Source organism: Mastigoproctus giganteus, chromosome 10, assembly GCF_048544385.1.
Source record: "Mastigoproctus giganteus isolate SK-2022 chromosome 10, ASM4854438v1, whole genome shotgun sequence".
NCBI lineage: Eukaryota > Metazoa > Arthropoda > Arachnida > Uropygi > Thelyphonidae > Mastigoproctus > Mastigoproctus giganteus.
Window position 1 is genome coordinate 181512939 of NC_143584.1, and position 23287 is coordinate 181536225.

Consider the following 23287-nt stretch of genomic DNA (forward strand, 5'->3'; position numbering starts at 1 on the left):
TTTTCAAACTGGTGGAATAAGAATTGTTACAATAACCAGAATATATATCTGCATGGTTGTTTATGATCTATACACCTGTGCAGAAAGAAAACTGAACAGTAGATATCTGTAGTCAGACATTACAGTGAAAACTTGTGTGCACTGTTGAAAAAGATGTCATCTGCAAAAAAAAAAAAAAAAAATTCTTCATATTGAAAGGAATAGAGGGCATCTGGAGAACATAGTAAATGGTTAAAAAATAGTTAATTATCACCTGTTCATGACAGCAGAGAAACATAGCTAGTCATTCAAAAAAAAAAATATTACATGAACGATGTTGACAATGTAAAGGCTTTTATTAAAAGACTCCCTCATTACAACAGCCAATACACAAGAAAAGAATGGAATATTCAATACAGATTTGCTTTAGATGTACATAAAAAAAGTGTGGTCAACAAGATACCTGTTTCTGCAGATAAATTCAAAAAAAAATTCACATTTTACATTAGTTTTTAAAAGTCTCCGAATGGACACTTGTCAATAATGTGATGCACTTACTGTGGCTTTCTGAATGTTCATAACTGTAACAATGGATATGAATTGGAATCACTGTAGAAAACAAAAATTGCACCAACAAAAAAAAAAAAAAAAGAGGCAGGGCAGAAACAATACATTAAAACAAATGCAGTAAAAACAAAATACTGCTGTTCATGTGATTGCATTTGGTTTGCAACAGATACTGTCAACACAAATTGTATCAACTGAAGACTATCAACATTTCACAAGCTGAAACCATGTTGTTACAATGTGAGTATACATTCTTGTCAAAACAACCAAAAGACTTCTTTTATGGGACAAGGCCACTGGCAAAGAGGGGTTACAAATGAAATCAAGTTTTTTGAAAGTGTATTTTTAAAGAAATTACATTAAGGGTGAAAAACTGGAGGCCTTTTCCGTAAACTGTTGTGGTCAAAACAAAAAATAGACATTAGTCAGTTTGGTTGCATCTCAAAGTTAGGTATTTTTCAAAGAAACTGTGCACATTTTTCCACAGGTTGTGCCATACCATGCTCCTTGAGTGACAGATTGCCCTGGTGGAGAAACACATCACCTCTCATTATCAGATATGCATGATCCTGAATGCTGGGGAGATCTTAAATCCCAGAAGCACCCTTTCAAAATAACAAAAAATTAAATCAGAGGTGCTTCTAACTTTATTTTGTAAAAGTTGTTTCATAAATCTCAAAGTCAACACAAGTAAAAAGAAATTCGTATGAGAAATTGTGTATTTCGTTTTCTGAGTTTACAACCAACTCTGACAATGCAGTTTTCTGAATCCTAGAGTGATGCTCTGGAAGTTGTCCTCTCAAAACATGGCAGACCAGCAAACAACTCTTCATTCCTGAATCACCTAGAGAAAAAAAAAATACCTAAAGCAATCCAGGCAGACATACTTAAGGACATTCTTTCTGGTTTTAAATGGATCCCTGCTGTTTATATCATATTACAGAACCCTTCAACCAGTGACATATTCTGTAGTGAATGAAGAATAGGTAGAGAAGGCAATTAGGTTTAAGTAACAGTATTTCTTGTTTTCTTGGAAGCAGTGTTAAGTAAACATTAAATACTGGTGTACACTTTTTTATCCCATTTAAGTGCCATAAAACAATATTAGGAATGATATATTTAAACAGCAATTTTATTGAAATTGTACTTTGTCTAAAAACATATTTTGAATGTGCTTTGAATAAAATTATGGGATTTTTCAGAAACTTAAAGAATTTCATAAAAATTGAAATTAACTTTCTGAAAAATATCTAATGATGCATGTCTGTTAATATTATTTACTGGAAAGCACTTCATTTATCCAATTATTGATTATTAATTTTTTTTATGTCCATGTCCAATTTATGTCTACTGAATAACAATTGTTCAGACAGAAGCATTACAACTCTGTGACACACTTCTTTTAACTTCTTAGATGAAGACAGTGCATTCACCAGCTTGTAGAAAGTTGAATTCAATGCCTAATTTTAATACATGTTAGTTCTATCTACTATTGTTTTTTTTATATAAAAAAGTGGCATTATATAATATTAATCCTTAAACACAACATATACTCAAAAAAAAGTAGTGATACTTTTCTCTCCTTCACATATTCTTTGTACTAAGCGAGAAGAAAGAACATTCTAATTGAAGAACGCAATAAACTTCAGTTATACTTCATCTGAAGTCAAATTCCCAACAAGCACAGCTCAAATGAAAGTCATTAAAATTTGGAAACTGAATTCTGATGTTATAGTCAATAAATGAACTGGAAATATAAAAATTCAAGCAAAAACAAAAAAAAAAAAACAGAAATTCAATTCCCAATTAATGACCTTTGATCGATTGCATTATAATCAACAGTTTCCCAAAACTAACATTTATAATGGAGAAATTAATCAAACTATAATAAGGAAAAACTAATGCAAACCTTACATAAATACAATACCAAAAAAAAATTAAGCTTAGAGTTAATTTGGGCATTTTCTTTTAATTAACCGATGTTAGTAACAAAACACCAACCAAGGTGGTATGTTAGTTGTCTTCTGACACCACTTTTCCTTTTCTGCTGAATAGTTAGTCGTGGGCGTGGAATAGGAATATCAAAGTGATTAGTTTGCCTGTTAGTAGGAAGTGGATCTGAGTTAAGAGCAACTGAATTAGAAAATTCTGGTGGTGGAAGTATGACATCTTCGACAGAACTGCCAGCACATTTATTCCCACCTGTTATCTCTTTGGTTTCTTCTTTTTCTTGAATACAGGCTTCATTTACAAGGGAAGATAAGGGAAGGGAAACAGTATTTGATGAATCAGTATCAGAGTCAGTAATAGGAGTTAAGGATTTTTCACTTTCTACTAGAACTTGATTACCTATGAAGGAGAAACAATACACATACAAAGCTTTACTGCCATAATCACATGATTAAAGCATTGTTTCATATAACAAAATTAGAGATCTTCATTCATTAAAATGAAAAATTCTATTACTTACTGAAATTTAACTTTAATAAGCAATTATTAAACTTCTAAAACCAATATCAATGCTTTAAACTGGTTTGCAAGTATGTTTTGTAGAATTTACAGCATGCTCAGATATGCTATCACCAAGTGGTCTGGCTAGTCATTATCCCAAAAATGGCTTACCATTTTTAATCAATAACACAGATTATTCAACTACTGACTAGTTTCAGCATTATTAGTTGCCTCCTCACAGGGACATTACCAGAACTTTGATGCTTCAGTGAATATCAGTGGTAGAAACACTCACACAGGCACTTCCCTTTTTATTTATTTTTATTTTGCCAGCTACTTAAATTTAAATAACACACTACTCCAGTATTTATACAGAACATGAGAGTTCCAGTTCCATTGGCTATGAGAAGAAAGGAACTGATAAGTATTAAAATACAGAAACACCACTTATAAGCTTCCAAAGTTGGGGCAGTGTCACCATCCTGTGTGCCCACTTAAGTTTATGAAATTTTTAAAAAATACAGCCATTGATTATACATGTTAGTATTTATCAAAGCAGTATTAATACAAAAAAAAATTAAGAAAAATAGTGACGTATAGCACTACACTAATTTCTAATTCTGGGACAACACAAGATGCCATCAATATTAGATACTTAAACAACAAAGAAGCAGTATTATCAGAACTAGTTTGGTAATAATATCAAAACAGCAGGTATAACAGAAACCAAAAGGATGAACATAGGGAGGCTAAGCAATTATAGACTAATTTATTCTGAAAGACAGAACAAGGAAAGCACAGTAATGGTTTTTAGAACTAGTTTGGAAAACACTATCCAGTACAAACTTAAGATGGAAAGTTAGGTGATGAAATTTGCTTATAAATACAGCAAAAAAAAAAAGTGAAAAAGAAGAGTTTATATTAGAAATGGTCAGAGATTTAAATGCAAGGCAGATAAATTACAAGTATAGAGACATTTTAGAAAATGTTTATAGAGAAAGATAAAATTAACAATAATGACAAAATATTACTAGAATTTTGAGCAAATCATGCACTCTTAATTCCAAAGTTACAGTATTTCAGTGTAAAGATAGCCATAAGTTTACATGGAGCATAGAAAAGCATTTCAAACTAGTTAACGAAACAAGAATATACAGACTTTAGATGAATAATGGCAAAATTTTAGAACTTCAATGGAAGTTGCAATAGGTATACAGGGAGAGAATTTGTAAAGACATGAAAAATTCAGAATGCCATGGTGAACTAAAGTTAAAGAGAGAATAAAATAAATAAAAATAAGAAATTGTGAAAAAAAACTAATAGGTGAAAAATCTTAGAACATGGAGAAAAACATTAAGGTAAAAAAATAAGAGCAATGTTAAATCAAAGATAAGAATATTTTAAAATGGAGTAAATAATTTGACAAACTGATAAACAAAGGAGCTAATAACTACCAAAAAAGATGAAGAGATTGAAATGGAAAAAATTTTGGATACTATCTCAGTTCTTGAGGTAGAAAAGGACATGGAAAAATAAAGTATGGCACAGCAGCAGATTAGATGAAATTAGACCAAAAATGCTAAAAGCTGGAGGGGAAAATAGCACTGCAGTGGATGCATCACATTAACCAGAGGTTGCTTCAAAAGGACAAAGTTCCAGAAGATAAGAGCAAGGCAGGTAACTACACCAAGATATAAAAAGGGAAATAAAGTTTAATATAGTAATCACAGGGGAATTTCACTCCTTAGTATACTACATAAAATCAATGTAAATCAGTTTCAGAGAAGAGGATTGGAAGTGATATAAATGATGTTAAATGTAATCCTTGCAAAGAACAGTAAGATTTTAAGGCAAAACAGGGGACCACAATCAAATATTTGCACTAAGAGAAATTATTGAAAAGTCATGGGGGAACATAAAAACAACCTGCATTTAAGACTTGTAAATCTTGAACAATAATATTATAATAAATCTTCTCAACCAAGTTTTGTAAATATGGCACCAAGGGTAATGAAGTACAATAAAGTTTGTATAAAAATGGCAAATCTGCAGTGAGGACCAAAAGAAGCATTCTAAAATAGTTTAAACTTGCAAGACAAATGTACCAACTTGCACTGTTTTTATAATCATTGTGGACAATTTAACAGAAGAATTAGTTACTGAAAAAAATTATTACACTGTTGTTATCAAATGCCAGTGGAAATGTGCTATTAAACAGTAACTTACAAAGTCAAGGATATGACTAATTTGGAAAACGGTTAAACAATTTGATATGAAAATTAATTACACAAAAACAGATTATGAAGGTTGGGAGAGACTAAATCACCAAAAATGAGAACATATTTAATTTTAGAATAAGCAATTCAGAAAGTATAGGTATAAGCAGCTAAATTCATATTGAACAAAGCCAAAATACAAAATTAACCATTTATAACACAGTTTTAATAAAATATTTTAATCTGTGGAAATGATAACTGTATATGAAAGAAATTAATCAAAAATCAGAATTTTAAGAAAAATGGAACTAACAGATGGAAGCAATGGCAAGACCATACTACAAGTGAAGAAATGAGGGGGGGAAAAATCTTTGGTTAAGTAATATCCAATCCAAGGTAAGCAAAACAAATTAAGACCATGGTTATATATGAAGAGCAAGAGAAATATTTAAAGCAAACAAATATTTAAAGCAAAAATGAATGATAATAGGCTTAGAGATAGACAAAGAAGTGGATCAAGCATTAAATGAAAGAGGACTACTCTGACCAGGATTTATCTAATAAGAAAAAAAAGGAGAGAATGGAAGAAAATGGTGAATGGAATTCTTCTAGATTTTTTTATACAAAATTAAAAAAGGCATTTTATTTTCAGTTCAAATACTTTTTTAAGGAATCAGCTAAGGTAAAATAATTAAATTATATTTAAAGTTGAATTTAAGTCAACACCAGGGGCATCCTCACATTACAAATTATAGCTAGCATTTGTGGTTGGCACAAATTGTTCCTACGTCAGTAGGCCACAGAAGTAAGGGCTAAAGGAGCTATAGTCCCTCCCCCATGATCAAAATATTATGGATTTTTTGCTGCTACATGATTAAAGCTTAATGATTCCCAGGAACACTGCTTTACTCCCTCCCTTTAGAAAATCGTGGGACTGTCCCTGAGAGCATCATCTTCTAAAAATAAAGGAATATTAATAACGCTTACAATTTGTTTAAAATTACTAGTTTAAACAGGAAATCTTGTGCCACCACCACTGTTATTCTGCTTCTGAATCTTTATCTAGCATATTACATCAAGTTGTAAATATCCATGTGGGAGTATGAAAAAAATTTCACAAGGCACATACAGTGACAATTGCTATTAGTACGATGTATGCATTATGTGTAACCATTAGTAGGAATTTGAGTGGAGCACAACTGCACTTAATAGTTCAGTTTCTCAAGATGTTTTTTCAAACTATCTAACTGAAAATCACTAGTTTTAAATGAAATTCATTTTAGTGGCTCTAAATCCGATATTTGTGTGGTGAAAACTGATCTAAAAGTTTTTCACAGAGAGATGCTATGCTTACCTTCAATTTCATCTGTATGAGAAAATGACGACACAGGAGAAGGAAGTGGCTCAGGGGAAAGAGGGGGAGAAACTTCCGTCGAGTTACCATCTATTGTTGTAGGGTTATCTGGAGTTTCAGGTACTCCAACAGTTTCTAGATTGCCTTTTGGTGGTGATGGTGCTTTCCGCTTCTTTGAAACACTAATTATTGAGACATTAGAATAAGATGGAATACTTTTTAATGAAGTTGCTTCTTTACTAGGTGTTGAAGTTTTTTTCCCTACCCTATTTTCTTGAAGACACTGGTGCACTGGACTTTCTCCACATACTCCACTATCATTTCCACTTGATGTCTCCGGTGACTTGTTCTCTGAATAATCACTAAATACAGAAGGCTCATGATAACCACTTGAATCTGAACTGTGTCTTGAATGACAAATACTACTGCCACCACCAATCCCTTCCTCAGTTCTGGCAGATAACTCTGAAGCTGGTCTGGAATCTATTCCATTAACAGGATCGTGACTTGGTATCAATGAAGGAGGAGGTGGAGGAGCTGGTCTTTTCTTAGCAGTTCCTTGCCTAGATATGGTACTTCTCTTACCGATGGAAATATCGCTTCTGGCAGGAGAAACTCCACGGCTACTGACACCATTGCTGTTGGAAATCTGTAAGAAAATAGGATATTCCCCTTTATTTTATGAAACGTTTTGCAATTCAGCAACTTAGGACATTATGAGTATTATAAAATAAAATAAAGGAAAGGAAACCAATTCCACTGAAAAATTAATTTTACTGGAACTTGATTTTTTTTTCACCCAATTCACATTTGTGAGTTTAACAGTGTAGTAATTATTAAAATGCATGGGATACTAAACTTATCCTCATGCACATACCATAACAACATACAGTAGACTTTCAGAATAACAGCACCTTTGGGGATTCAAGGTGCAGTTATTTTGATTTTTCCATTATCTAGAAAGTTTTATTTTTAATATATATTTAATGCAGAAATAATGAGGCTAAATAAGAAATAGAGAGATTAAGAATGCAATTTTATTAACTGCACATAAAAAATAAACATGCTGATGATCCAATGTTATATTCTGTCATTAATACACTCCTTATGGCCCATTCTATTTTCTTTATTATATCAAGTTTAGTCTGGGCAGATAGCACAGTGGTATTGTCACCATCCTCCCAACACCGGGTGGAAAAGGCCCAGGTTCAAATACAGTCAATGATGTGAGGAACTTATGGGCTTTTCCACTCTGTGGCTGAGTTAATCAGTCTCAGGCATAGATAGCAATGTTTTTCCCCCCCAAGAAACTGTGGTTTTTCTGTTCGAAAAACAGGCAAATCGACCAGAGAACACACAAAATTTACAGACACAATACACATGGGTATATGAATTAACTTTCTGGGTGACCCTAATGTAATAGTTTGGATTATATCAAGTTTGTCACTAAGCTTCTTTTCTTCTCTGTATGAGATTTATTAACTTTAAGAGCCATAGCGAGGGGTTTTTAATTTAAAATAAATGTAAAACAGCAGTATAATCCGTGATATCAGTGCTGAATTCACTTTCAAAATGGCAAACTGTAAACAAATACGGTAATCATGTGAATTGCCATTTTCTTAACACTACAAGACATCTGTGCTGTATGTAAACAACCGATCTCAATGTGCCATTAGCTTGAATGTTCCGTTATTTGGGGTGTCATTATTTCGACAGTCTATTGTATTTTGATGGTTAAAGATCCCTGTGAGGTCAGAAGTTGGATGCATAAAAAGTTCTTGCAGATACAGACCAATTTGAAAGAAAGTTTATTATAAAATAAAAGAATACAAAATATTTGCAATAAAACAACAATAAACAGGATACATCAAATAAAATACACTGGTTAAAAGTATTAAAAATATATCTGAAAAAGCTAAAAAAAACAACAAATCAGTATACAGTAGCATCCAGATGTAAATCACCTCTAGTCACTCATACCTTAGTTGATAAAGGCTACCACAGGTAGCCTTTATCAACTAAGGTATGAGTGACTAGAGGCGATTTAAATACAGGGTATGAGCAGTTAATCACATGAGCAAGCATGAGTCATGGAGGGAGAAGGAAGAAGCGATATGCCAGACCAAATGAAGGTCTTGGTGGGAGTGAGGTGGGGGAGAGAAGGAAACACCAAAGGTTCAAAAACAGGGTGCGCACAAGTACTTCAGTCCCCATTAATTGAAGCTTGAGTGGTACGATGTATGCAGACTCCAATCAGCAGCAGACCTTAAAGCTGCAGGCATCATTTGTTATGACCTTCCTACCAATAATGCGCAGCTACCAATGATTGGGCGAAAATTGGCATTCTTAATCGCATCAATGTCTTTTAGTTAATCCTCCAGATGATGGAATGCCTTGCCAACATAAGTCTCTGCAGCAGGAACTATGATAAATTACTCCAGTCCTCTTCATTGACAATATAGATGTCTTTAGAGGGGAATATATGGTCTCTAATTTCCTACCTGAAGTTTGTATAATTGCATGTTATAATTCTATAGGATTCTAGCTATACCTGAGATGCTCTGGGTTAGAAGGGAAATTAAAGATGGATGCCAGTAATCAATAAATAACTCCAGGTAACCATACTTGCTAAGATCTAATTTAACCCTCTCAATGAGACCATGCTCTATTTATCAGTGCTCAGACAACACTGTCATTGTACAGCCATATGAAATGAGTTATAGTTAGTGTATTGTCCTGCACATGTAGGCTTGTGATAAACTGATGTTATTAGATGCCATTCCACCCACTGACATCTAAGAACGGAAATAAGTGGACCTCCTTGATTTCAACAGTGAAATTCAAAAACTCAGATTTATTGTTAAGATAGGCCAGGAACACCATTCTGCTGCCCCAGGGAAGGATGGAAAAATACATTGTTAATATACTTTCTTCATAAGGTGATGGGAATTAAAAATGACATGGATTCAAAATCCTCCATGACAAGATTTGCCACATGAGAACTAATGGAAAAGACCATGGCTAAGCCATAGAGCATGACATGCCCATGACCTGCCACTGCAGTGGCAAGTTCAGTTCTATTATTTAAGGTATGGTCACTTTCCAGTCATTGACAGATGCTGTTAAAAGCACTGGTTGATGGAATGTAGGTATATAAGGAGGTAACATCACAGGAAACTAGATCTTGTTCATTAACTTTCTGGTTTCTCAAAAGTATAAAATCTTGACTTCAATTTACAGTAAAGTCTGTTCTTCCTACCAGAGGCTCTATGATGGTAGATATAAAGAGTAAGATTTTGTAGGTAGGAGTGCCGATGACTGATAAAATCAGATGCTTAAGGGAATATCCAGTTTATGGACTTTAGGAACCCTTAGAAGTGATCCCAATTGCAGCCAATAAGTGTGCAGACTCTGGTATTGCTTCTTATCTTTCCTTGGTTTAGCCACTTCCTAAGCAAAGAATTAATCTTCTCTTCCAGATAATTTAAAGATGACAGTCAAATAACTTTATATGTTGTGTTGTCACTGAGATGTTCTAGTGCTTCATTTCTACAGTCATCCTTGTCCTAATAATAAGTATATTTCGATTTTTAGGACTTTATCAAAAAAAATTCATTCCTAGAATTTATTGCAATACAGTCAAAGTAATATTTGGAAACACTGCATCCATTAATGTCTTTATTAACTTGCAAAAGAGAAGAATCCTCTAACCAATGAAAATTTTAAAATATGCCATGCCTAATAAATTATACTTTCAAGTTACAGTGATTTGACATCTAAAGGTTTTTTCTTTTAAAACAGTTCATATATTTTATTGAGATAAAGCACATTCAAGTCATAAGGAGGGAGATAAAATTACAAAAACTATTTGCAAATATTAAAAATATTTCAATAAATAATCAAATAAAAGTGACAAATCATGAAAAAAAGAGGACTCTCACCACTCTCAAGTCATAATGCTCACAACAGAAGAAATTCTGCTTTTGCTACACATTGTCCTAGTATTGTGCCGCTTAAAGCATGGCCAAAAGGTTAATCTCATATTGAAAAAAAACTTCTTGAAGTGACTAACTTAAATAACAGATAAAACTCCATAATATAGACAACATCAAAATGCATAAAATTAAATAGAAGATTCTCTTTAAAATTATTTTATATCTATTATTTAGTGGTGTTTTTATAGCTTCTCTATCAAACACTCAAGGTGTTTTTCTAATAAAAAGTTTATTCTGCCATTTATTTGAAAGATAAGACTATTTTAAAACTTTGAGATGATATTTAGAAAAAGCCAAATATAGCACAGCTATTTCATAATTTTGAAGTTCTAGATTCACTTGCTGCATGGCAGTTCACACTGAAACATCTTCACAACTGTTCTGTCAATGATCTTTTATTAGGACCACCTGTAATCAGATAAAATGGCCCTCAGTCCCCAATGGCTTCCACTCCTCCCCTTACAGAAGTGAGAGGATCAGAGTGGAAGCAGAGGGTGCTAAGAATCTCTGGGTGTGACCTGGCTGCCATGCCCGGAAACTGAACTTGGCCTGTTACAACGTAACATCGCTCATCGGTGAAGACAGGATATTAGAGCTGGAAAAGGATTTAGAAAATGTGAATTGGAATATCATCAGTTTGACTGAAACTTGCGAAAAGAGTTTAACAAGGAGACAATATCTCTGAAGTTGTTTAATCCCTTGAGGAAGCTTTCAGAAGATTAGACTGGTCGCAGAACGTAGTCAATATGAATGGAGAGTATCTAAACCATTTATGATTTGCAGATGACATTGTGATCATAAGCCACGATCCAAAAGAATTAGAGGAAAACCTTAATCAGTTATGCAGAGTTAGTAAGGATTTCGGACTAAAGATGAATATAGCTAAAACAAAAGTAATGATGAACAAGTATGCCACAGAAAGGGATATAATAATTGAAGGAGCAGTAATTGAAAAGGTGGATTCATATACTTATCTGGGACCACCATGACATGGAAGTGAAAATTGGGCAACTCACCAAAAGACTAGAAGAGAAGCTGAAAACTACACAGCAAAGAATGGAACGAATTATATTAGGAATCAGACTGTTAGATAAGAGAAACACGTGGATTAGGCAGAAAACACAAACAAAGGACATACTTATCAAAACTAAAGAACTAAAATGGACTTGGGCAAGACACAGCTCAAAGATATAAGAGATGGACTAAGAAAATAACAGAATGGTACCCAAGAGGAGCTAAAAGAAAACCTGGAAGACAAACTGAGATGCATAGATGAAATTCATGAGTAGTAAATGGATGGCCATTTCACAAAACAGAAGGAACTGGAAAGTTGCTGGAGAGGCCTTCATCCTGCAGTGGATTGAAAATGGCTGATGATGATAATCAGATAACAGATCAGTAGGTCCGAAACAGGCTGTCACAGCAACAGGCAATTCACAGTCTAAGTAAAGGTTTTTCTACTGTGAGTATTAATGAATCATTGCATTTACTAAGCAGTTTAACTTCTTCCCTCCCCCACACACAGAGGAAGAGAATCTTATTTTTCATAACTTTTGAAAAACCAAAACATCATCAGCTATTTTTATAATTGTCAAATGTGAAGAAATTCGGCATATGTTTCCATTAATAGGGAGAGAACAGAGCAAGACAGCAAGAGAAGGGGTGGGAGATGGAGGGGGGGGAGGGAGGGAGAGAGAGAGAGAGAGAGAGAGAGAGAGAGAGAGAGAGCTAAGCTTTTTAAAAGCTAAATTTTATAAGGTAAAATACATGACAATATAAAATGTATAAAAGTAACCCTAATGCAAGATCAGTAATTAAAAATAAAAAAATAAATAAAAACATTAAAATTAAAGAATACAATTAAACAGTACAGACGAAAGAAAATAAATAACTCTTCTCTGTTTTCTATGTAAGAATGACTATGTAAATTTTCTATGTAAAATGTCAGTATATTAAAAAAAACTGGCATCTTCCCACAGCACTCAGTAAAAAAAAATCTACCACAACTGGGTACTTAATTAGACAATGTTTCCAAGCAATTTAACAATTTTTTTTAACTTTAAAATTAATTTTTTTTTTAAATTTTCTTAAGCAATTTTAAAAATTGTGTAATTGATTTGCTTACTCTATTTACTTCCCAAACTTTTACTACCTTTCTTCTGTCTTTCAATATCAAAATATATAAAATCTTAATAAATAAAATACAATGTGCCAGAAAAGGATGAAAATACAGACAAAATCTAGATAAAGCTAAAAATAATACTACTCTGCATTTTGAAAAATATTCAGTGGTGTTTTCTCAGAAAAGGGCATTTCTGAATCATTTTCTAATGCTGATTTCAAAAATGACTCGTTTGTTGCCATCATTCAGGTGTCTTCAAAAATCAAAAAAAAAAAATTTTTTTTTTTATTAATTTTGGCAGAATTTGTACACTGAAATAACAAAATTCTACTCTTACCAGACTTTTATATTGAAATAAAAGTTTAAAACTATTAAAAAGGGCAATGCAGTAAAAAGTCCAAACAAACTACTCTCATTTTAAAAACTGATCAAATGGATAAAATTTTCGTTTTTGATTTTCTTGCAGATTCTTCTACTTTACAGTCCCTCTTCAGCATCTGGCAATAGTCAGCTATCATGACATTCCACCTCCCATAGTACCTCATCTCCATGTCTTTAATGTCCTGGTGAAACTGTTCTTCACTAACACTTCCTAGATTTTCTGGGAAGTAGTCTTATGTGGGAGTGTAAAAAATGTACCTTGACATACATGTTGAAGCCCAGCTTCTTGAAGTTGATCAAGATATTTTCAAATATATTTTTGTAGTCTGGATCATTGTTGTTCCCTAAGAAATTCTCAGCAACAGACCTGAAACTAATCCATGCCCGTTTCTCTTTTATTTATGGTGCCCTTAAAATCTGTCCCTCATCAGTTTTCAAAACTGAGGTCCAACAAAAATACCTTGTTTTAGCTTCTGTTGCATGATCGACGAGAATTCAGTACAAAGCTATTTGAAGCAGGGACCTTCCTGAGGTAAAGCTGAGAGCACTGTTTTATAAAACCCAGTTTGATGTACAAGGGTGGAAGGACAGTTTACTAGTGGTTTATGAACTATGTTGTTTGGTCCAGGCAACAACCTGCCCCTCCTCGACCAGGTCTTGGCATCCCAGTGCTTACTTCTTGCCCAACTGTCCCACTCACACGAAAAAGCAAGCCATTTTTTGTATCAGACTGCTGTCAAGTAACATGACTAACACTTTAAAGTCAGCACAGTCCAAACAATCATGTTCTTCATACTTAATATTTGTCAACGAATTCAAGTTCTCAGATGTTCCTTTCAAATGCACAGTGAGCTACTAGAATTAACTCAATTATTTCCATTGTGGAGCAACACACCTTTGGGCTTCTTTGATGAGCCAATAAAGTCTTTACTGTGTAGGATTGTAACTAATTCCTAAATAATTTATATACTGCAAAAAAAAAAAAAAAAAAAAACCATAAAATCATCTCAGAAAAGTAGGGAGCTAGTTCTCATTCTGTGTGTACCATGAGAAAAACATCCCATATGCTAGAAGATTTGACTTAAGTCTAGAACCAAGGAGTTCTGCAGATTCCTTTGGTAAATTTAAATCTCTTACCAGATCATTCAGTGAAAACAACTGAGGGCTGGAATCAATGTCTCCAGGTGTGTAGACTTCAGTTTCATCTTCAGAAGATTCACTTTCAGCACTCTGCTGCTACATTTTCAATATAAGTGGAGGACATGAAATCAGCAGGTTAACTCCATTTAGGACTGGCCTACATGCAGATAGCATACACAATGTCCTTGCTCTTTGCATTGTATCAGCACTCTATATTAATTAAGAAAAAGCAACACTCATCACTGTGGTCTGTAGGCTCCTGCCAAATCATGGGAATTGCAAATGACATAGCCTTCCTTTTACTATTTTTCCACAATCTCAATGATTCAATCCAGTTTCAACAAACTTTAGGTGGAGCCCATTGTTTATCTTGGTCACCAAGTTTCACTCCAAAATAAGCAAAATAAACTTTTTTTCAAATTCTGTAATATCTTGTCTTTGCTTGAGGACTACATAACTTCCACAAATATAACAAAAGAAACAAAATAATATAGCAAAATAAACCACCATAAAGGATTGTTCAAACTTGGGAGAAAACGTTTTTACTTGCTTTTCAGCACAAGTCTGACATAATAACCTCAAAAATAAACTGAGGTCACACTGATAAATACTGCTGCATAGAGTTCTCCAGGTCAAGAAACAAATAACTAAAAGCAGCGTTGCCATTCTCCAGGTCAAGAAACAAATAACTAAAAGCAGTGTTGCCAACGTATAAAAATTTAGATTACAAATTCCAAGAATTTACTCCTAACTTAATACATTCAATAATACAACCAACTCATGACATCAACTTATGTGATTTGTGAAAAAAAAAGGTACATGATAGAAATAAACAAATAACATTTATGAAATCAGCATAAAAAAAACTGAGTTAAAAATAGCTATTAGTTTTCAAACATCGAAAACCATGCAGGGTGGTGTAAACAAACACTAAAACATATGGAGCATTTGAAGTAATGTGCCTCCTTATCAACTTGAACAAAAATAGCATGCTATAAAGATTACAGAAATACCATACAGCAACTTATAGTAATAGCAAGGATATTCACATATATTTGTTTACCCACTTTTCTGACTAGATAGTACAAGTAGAAGCAAGTTGTGATGTCGGTTTTGTTCAGAAAGTGAATATTTGCTAAACTACTGTAGGCACTGTGCAATTTTCCCATAAACAATGTCATTTTTTCCACAATCTTAATTTGGCTACTGTAGACTAGATGGCTCTACTGTCATCAATTCACTAATATCAAAATGCATGTTACTTTTGCATGAATGCACAAGTGAAGGTTTCTTTTACCAATGTCAGGATGTTTTCTATTTTGTGTATGTAGCAATAATAAAATGATAAAACTTAAGGGTTTTAGATTATCATAGTCAAGCAAAGAGTGGTGATTGAATTTCTTACCAAGGAAGAAGTGACACTTATCGAAATCCATGCGGATCTCAAAAATGTTTATGGTGACAATACTGTAGATGTGAGTACAGTTAAACTGTTGGGTAATAAGCTTTAAGAGTGGGGAAAGTGAGATTGTTGACAAGCCCTGAACATCAGTGACAACAGACAAGAGCCGGATCAATGTGCTGATCAAAGAGGACTGCAGCATCATGACATGCAAATTGTGCGATGCAGTAAGTATAGGGAAACCTGCTGTGATAACCACCATAAAGGAACTAGGCTATCACAAGGACCCTGGGGGCTCACATCTGGTGAGATGGGCATGGCACACCCAGGGTTCTGAGCTGGATATCATCATTTTTATATCTTTCTTAGTGATTCCCTTCTACTTTTGTTTTGACTCTCTCTCTCTCTCTCTCTGTCTCAGGGTAACTCGGGAATTTTTTTTTTTCCTGGTGCAACGTATGCAAGTTGTGGCTATTAATAATGCACCATGTGGCTATTAATAATAATAATGAAACAAAACCTGGTCCACCATTATGACCTGAAACGAAGAGACAGTGGAGTGGCACCATCAAAATTCACCAATATCAAAACTGAGTGTAAAAATTGCCTTAAAAAAAAAAAAAAAAAAAAAAAACCTTTTCTTAGGCTACTTTCAAAAAAATAACTAATAATTTCTATAATAAGAAACTGATACTTTACTATTTAAACCACATTTTTTACCAGTACAGACGAGAAAGAAATATTAGCAAATTTCTATACTATATTAATATTTTGAGGACTGAATAATGCTATAATTTTGGAGTCTATAAATTATCCCATAACTAATGGTTAAAAATCATAGATTATAGCATAGTATTTCAAATGTTTTATTTTATAGTATTTCCATTTTTCAGTATTTCCTAATATATACAGTTGTTTAAAGTCTTATGTTAAATTTTTAACAGATAGCTGACTATGGTTTGAGCTCATGTGACTGCTAAATACAATAATATTATATACAGTCAGTCCTCGTATAACACGATAGTTGTGTTCCTAGAAACCCTCGTGCAATGCAAAATCGTGCAATATAAACAACAGGCCCTATGGGAAAAATAGGGTTAGGTGCCGACCACCCAAGATTGAACACACATTTGTACCAAAACATTACCAAACACAATAAATAATCGTAATAAAATACGTAAGTATTTTATTACGATTAGTTGTAATACATTACCAAACACAATAAATAATCGTAATAAAATACTTACGTATGTTATTACAACTATTACGTAATAAAATATTGCTAATGCTTTTGCTTCTATCGTAAGCAAACTTGTTTTTTATTTGATTTTCTATCGAAACAGATGACAGCCATTCCATCTCTTCCAATTCTTTTCTTAATCTAATGGATTTTAATTAACTTTGAGTTGTTCCTGCTATGAAAGTTGTTTTTATTTTCTCTGCATTCTTTGTGATTCTCGGAGTTGCCTCATTTAGATCTGTAGCACATGCAATATCGCATGGTCTTTCATTTCGCTCAAAGCGTTTCACAATTTCATATTTTTCTCTATCGACAGAGGCAGACTGGCCGTAAGCCTTACCGGGAAAACCCCGGTGGGCCGGAGGCCGGTGTGATTTTGGCCATAAGCCATAGTATGAGGCCACTACAAATTTTCTCGGGTAAGAATTTTTGACCTAGTCCGCCTCTGTTTATCGATATTGCTTTTCTTTCTCTCTCTGAATCTGCAGTGTCTTCACCAGGACGCTTTCTTTTCACACCTTTTAGTATTTTACTCATTTTTAGGGAATAAAGCACAATTACAAAACGAGGAGGCACGCTTGATACACATAAACAAAGCTGCGCGCGTGTAGCAACTGAATAAACAACACCGTAAAAGCAGAGATACACTATTAACACCTCACATTTTACTAAAGCACATTTCTAGGGGTTACTACCATAAAACAAAAACAATTTCCAGTTGCGTTTCTGCTAGTGGAATCTGTTATAAACTGGTAGTAAACTCGATCTAATTGCATTTGCGATTATACCGATAGTTGGAATTGTGTTGGTTTTTACGTTATGGTGAAATGTGTTTCTCCTTCACTAATATAAAAAACATAAATACATTTTCAGAATCTTCTCTTCATTTCTACCGTGTTGCGTTCGACTGCCATTTCTTATAAACACAAAGGCAAATCGAGCAGAAGCGAATTCGGTTCGTGTTATATAAGATATTGTTCCCTATTTATAAATCGTGTATGATCGAATTCGTGTAATGTAAACACGTGTTATACGAGGACTGACTGTATCTATAAAAATTTGTTGTAAACTTGACTTTGCGGTCACTCTAGAGTATAAACAGAACATTTGACTGCTAAATGAGGCTGACACAGCCAAGTGGTTAGGAATGAAGGTGCATAAGTAGATGTGCTTTGGGTGACTGGGGTTCAAAAGCCTGTGACTGCTAAATACGGTGCTGTTTCTTTTATTCTCTTTATCTTGTCAACTCCTCTGACCAAGTAGTCACTCCATAGTATAAATAGAAAATTTATTTATTATTTATTTCATATTTGGATTTTGCTATCTAAGATTGCTAAATGAAAAGTTTGGCCTTAGAATTTTCTTTATAGTTAAAATATATGACTGAAGTATAATAAACTAATATATGCATAAATGCATATGGGTAGCTATTGCTAGTTCCTTGGTTAGTTTGAATAACTGATATTTCAGATTATCCACATTTGAATAGCCAATATCCACTGCAGCATTCTTGTAGCTGCTTCCACATGAAAGCAACTACAAGACTAAAGTAGCTTCAAAATTAACTTTAAAAAATCTGAATAAAACAGCCAAATAAATACTTTGCTACTTCTCCTGGAAAATAAACGAAACAGTCCTTTTTTCTCCTTTTCTTCTTTTGGAAGATATGATATTCTATCTGCAGATATACTGCGCCTGTTCTCTTGATAGCCTGAAAGCAAGAAACAATATTTGATTCAATACTCGTTGTTACTGAATAAAAATGTATGGCTGAAGTTAAATTCCAACAACAAGGACACTAAAGTTAATAATCTGATAAATATTGTTTTTAATATTATTCTGCTTTTTAAAAATGGTAGTAGCACAATTTTTTCTGGGTTTCTTTAAAAACTTTGAGGAAGGCCCCATTTAAAAATTTCTGCTTGAATTATTAAAATTATCTTGTTGTGGTTGAAATATTCTATAGAAAAAATACCTGCTAAAATACCCCTCCATTCTAAGAATGATATCCCATTATTAGAACAGAAGTTACAACTAAACATATATTTTTTAATCTGATATTTGACACATTAATACCAAGTTATTTCAATAGCATCTTCCTCTATAACCAAACAAGATAGAACAATCTACAAATCATTTGGCAAATGCCACGGTGAGAATTTAATAAAACATTGTTTTATTAAATTAAAAAAGTGGGGGTTTAATAAAACATTGTTTTATTAAATAAATAAAACATTGGTAAAACATTGTTTTATTATACCCCCACACCTTGTAGGTATGAAGCAGTTGGTGTATGCACAGGAACAAATCTGAAATATTTATTATCAAACTACAATAACTCACTTTAAATACCAATAATGTAAAAAAAGCCACAATCAGTAGACCTGATGAATCCCTCAGGTGTATCAATATTTACCAAATGAAATACCTGCAGTGTAGTAATGAACTCTGTAGAGAAATGTTTGAATTCATTTTGAAACCTTACAAATTCTCTTCCCTCAGTTTTACATTCTACTGGTTGCAATCGTGGCAAGCAGATGTGCCTGTTAGAGCTCTTCATAGTTACAGTACAGAAGTATAAATAAGAGGGGATTATGGCAGGATTACAGAAGTAGAGCAGGATTTCAGAGGTTATTTAGTATATTGTAAAGTTTATTTTAATAAGTTTTTTCTTTTCCTGTAATAGTTTGATTTTTTTAATATTATAAATATAATTATTTGAAAGTTTCTTTTATTAATAATTAGTAAATTTTATAATGGTTATTGCAAGATCCGCCTTGAACACTTCAGAGGGTACCCTGACATACGTAAATAGCTGATGGTGATTCCCGGATGAGTCATGATTCTATCCCTTGCATAACCTGTGGTATTTATTCCAAGGTCAACCTAGTAGATAATCCTAGCTCACTTGGAGATTCTTTTCTTGTCACCATTGTAAGGAGTGCACCAAAATTAAGTTACAATTTGGTGCATTGCTAGAACAATTTGAGTCACCAAAAAAACGGGTGCTTGCCCTCAAGAATAATGTAACTAGGAGGGACTCAAGACTAGCAACATACCAAGTGATGTAGTCCCGATTTGGGGCCCCAAAACAGAATAACCAGGTGCAAATTACTCTGGTTCGAAATATTTTTTGTAATAAGAATAGGTGGAGTAGAACCAGGGTATGTCTGCCAGGAGCAACTATTAATGATGTCACCAACAGATTGTCAGATTTTAAGGGGGGTAAAGAGAATATTATTATTCATGTGGGAACTAATGACAATAAGCCTACACGACCTGACGATTTTTTAGACAAATATAGGACCGTTCATGCTGAAGAAATGCTGCGAGTTAGGTCACAATTGCGACCTAATTAGGACGTGTCTGCCTAATTGTGACGCAATTAGGACGTGTCTGCAATTCTGCTCAGACGTGATAGGAAGGATTATATGCTGAAAGCCTTGTGGATTAGCTCAAGACCTGAAGGACTCTGCAAGGCTTTTGGGAGAAATTTCTATCAGCCTGGCCCACACTTGTAGGTAGAAGGAATGTGTTTTGTAGAGAGACGGGATACATTTAAACAAAAGTGGTGCAAGAGTTTTTGCTAGTATTATTGAGGATACATTAAAGGTTCGGGGAAACTGCTAGTTTGGGGGGAACAAGGGTAATATAGATATGCATTTATCTGATAATATTGGTCAAATTAACGCTTGCACATACCTCAAGAGTTATTGTTTGTTACCACAACAGAACATATTAGCAAGTTCTGAGGGCAAAAATGTTTCAAATGAGCAGGCACCTAATACCATGGAAGAGAGCTTAAATAACTTTAAGGGGTATATCAGGGTAGTTAACTATACAAAAACACCAAGTCTTAATTGTTTGTACAGTAATGTCAGAAGTGTCGTCAATAAAATGAGTGAATTCGAACTGCTCGTTAGGACAAGTAATGCTGACATAATAGGACTTACGGAAACGTGGTGCCACCCGGAAATAGGGGATGACAAGTTTCAGTATGGTACATATAATGAATTTAGGAAGGATAGGGAAGATAGGAGTGGTGAAGTCGTGCTTCTTATCAAAAGTAGCCTGAGCGCAACAAAAGCGTTCTCGGATTCAGACACTTTGCATGCTAATATAGAATCTGTATGGCATGCAAATGGAATGGGCAAGTAAGCATGAATATCTTATTATTGGCGATTTTAATTTGCCTCTAATTGATTAGAGCAAATGGGAGGGAAACTCCACATGGGGGACAATTTTTAAATCAACTAGATGATTACTATTTGTATCAACATGTCAGGGAAAGTACTAGGAAAAACAATACTCTAGACATCATCATCATCATCATCACCCATGAACCAGATGACATAATAGGGCTGACAGTACAGGAACCAGTAGCAAGATGTGATCATGGAGTTCTACAGTGGACAAAGAAGAGGTAGCAATAGTTAAAGGCAAAGGAATGGGTTTTAACTTCAGGAAAGGAAATTATGACAGCTTAAGGTGCTACATGGCCTCTAACTGGATAGATATCTCACAGAGAGTGAATACAATTGAACTATGGTATACCTTTAAAATATTAATCACAGAAGCCTTGAATGCATATGTACCATTTAAAAAAAAAAAAAACTCCACGAGGAGGATTCCAAGTTGGATAAATAATGAAATTGCCAGATCACTTGAGCAGAAAAAGACAGCATGGAAAGTTACAGAGAAATAAAAAGTACAGAAGCATATAACAGCTATAAATTGATCTGTAATAGTGCCACAGGAAAGGTTAGGCTGGCAAAGGCAGATTAAGAGAAATCGCTGGCAAAGAGGGGGATAAAGAATTCTTCGCATATATAAATGCAAAGAGGAAAAACAAACCAGATTGCACCCTTATGTAATGGACGTGGGATAGTATTAGATACCCCAGCTGAAGTTGCAAATGAACTCAACAGTTACTTTGCATCGATATTTACAGAAGAAAAACCCTTTACGTCAATGAAAAATTATGGGAGTGAAGTTGAAAAAGATGTAATTAATGATACTGAAATTTCGTGTTTATTTAATAAAAAAAAAAAAAAAAAAAACTTGAGCCTACAAGGCCAGTAAGGCTCATGGGGTTGATGGCATATACCCTATAATCTTAAGGGAGGTGGCAAGTGAGTGCATTTAACCATTGAGGCTAATTATGCAAGCATCACTGGACTCTGGAGTGATTCTGTTATATTGGAAAAGTGCCAATGTATATCCAATACATAAGGGTGGTTCTAAGAGTGAAGTGGGAAATTACTGCCCGGTTAGTCTAACTTCAGTAGTAGGGAAAATCATGGAGACAATGATCAAAGTTGGAATTCAGGATCATTTAGATAGAAATGGAATTCTGAAGGATACTCAAGCATAGTTTTGTAAAGGGAAAGTCATGTTTAACTAAACTGGTTAGCTATTTTGACAGGGTCACTCAAGGAACTGGACTTTGGGAATAATTTCGACATTGTCTATTTGGATTTCAGCAAGGCATTTGACCCAGTCACACATAAGCAGTTACATGTTGGAATCACATCGAAAATCCTTAGATAGATAGCTAGCTTCTGGGCAGGAGGCAGAGGGTTGTGATAAATGGTTATTTCTCAGATTGGGTTGATGTATGAAGTGGGGTTCCCCAAGGATCAGTAATAGGACCACTGTTGTATTTTTGATTTTCTTAAATGACATCGATGAAGGGATAGAGGGTGTGATGTATAAATTTGCAGATGTAAAGATTGGTAGAATAGTTAGTGATCGCAGCCGAGCAGAGCTTCTTCAGAATGACCTAGATAGACTTCAGGGATGGTCAGAAAAATGGCAGCTATGCTTTAATCCAGCAAAGTATAAGGTATTGCACCTGGGGAACAGTAACCCCAAAATAACTTATACACTTGGCAGAGTTGAACTAAAGCCGATAGTGGAGGAAAGGGACTTGGGTGTTACGATACGGTCAGATATGAAGTTCTCCAAGCATTGTAGACTGGTTGCAAGGAAGGCCCATGGTGTCCTTTCGATGATTTATCGAACAATTGCTAGTAGAGATAAGGACGTCATAATCCCATTATATAAGGCTATTGTTCAACCACACTTGGAATACTGTGTTCAAGTATGGAGACTGCACCTAAAGAAAGATATTGTTCTTCTTGAAAGGATCCAGAGACAGGTCCACTCGCCTGGTGAGATCGGCAAAAGGGCATCCATATGAGGAAAGACTTCGAATATGTGGGTTGCAGGAGCTTGGAAACTAGGCACCTTATAGGAGACTTGAATGAGATGTTTAAGGCTCTGAGAGGCATAAGCAAAATGTATGTGACAAAATTTTCATGGTTATAAACGATTCTAGAACTAGGAGACATAATTTCAAGTTACAGGGAGGAGATGTTTAGACTGGATTGCAGGAAGTTTTATTTTAGCCAGACAATTATAAATTACTGGAATAAGTT

At 34.2% G+C, this 23287-nt stretch overlaps 1 protein-coding gene across 6 annotated transcripts in view; it reads right to left on the reverse strand.

Moving 5' to 3' along the window:
* LOC150079593 (uncharacterized) overlaps positions 1-23287 on the reverse strand; it is a 282770-nt gene that overhangs the window by 26114 nt on the left and 233369 nt on the right. For 4 of the 6 annotated variants that reach the window (XM_090382783.1, XM_090382784.1, XM_090382782.1 and 1 more), the window contains 3 exons: positions 18449-18558; positions 6568-7216; positions 2548-2895 (listed from right to left, as the gene is read on the reverse strand). In XM_090382783.1, the coding sequence (XP_090238909.1) occupies positions 2548-2895; positions 6568-7216; positions 18449-18558 (1107 nt within the window). The remainder of the gene's footprint in view (positions 1-2547; positions 2896-6567; positions 7217-18448; positions 18559-23287) is intronic. The other 2 variants (XM_090382785.1, XM_090382787.1) reach the window with 2 other exon arrangements.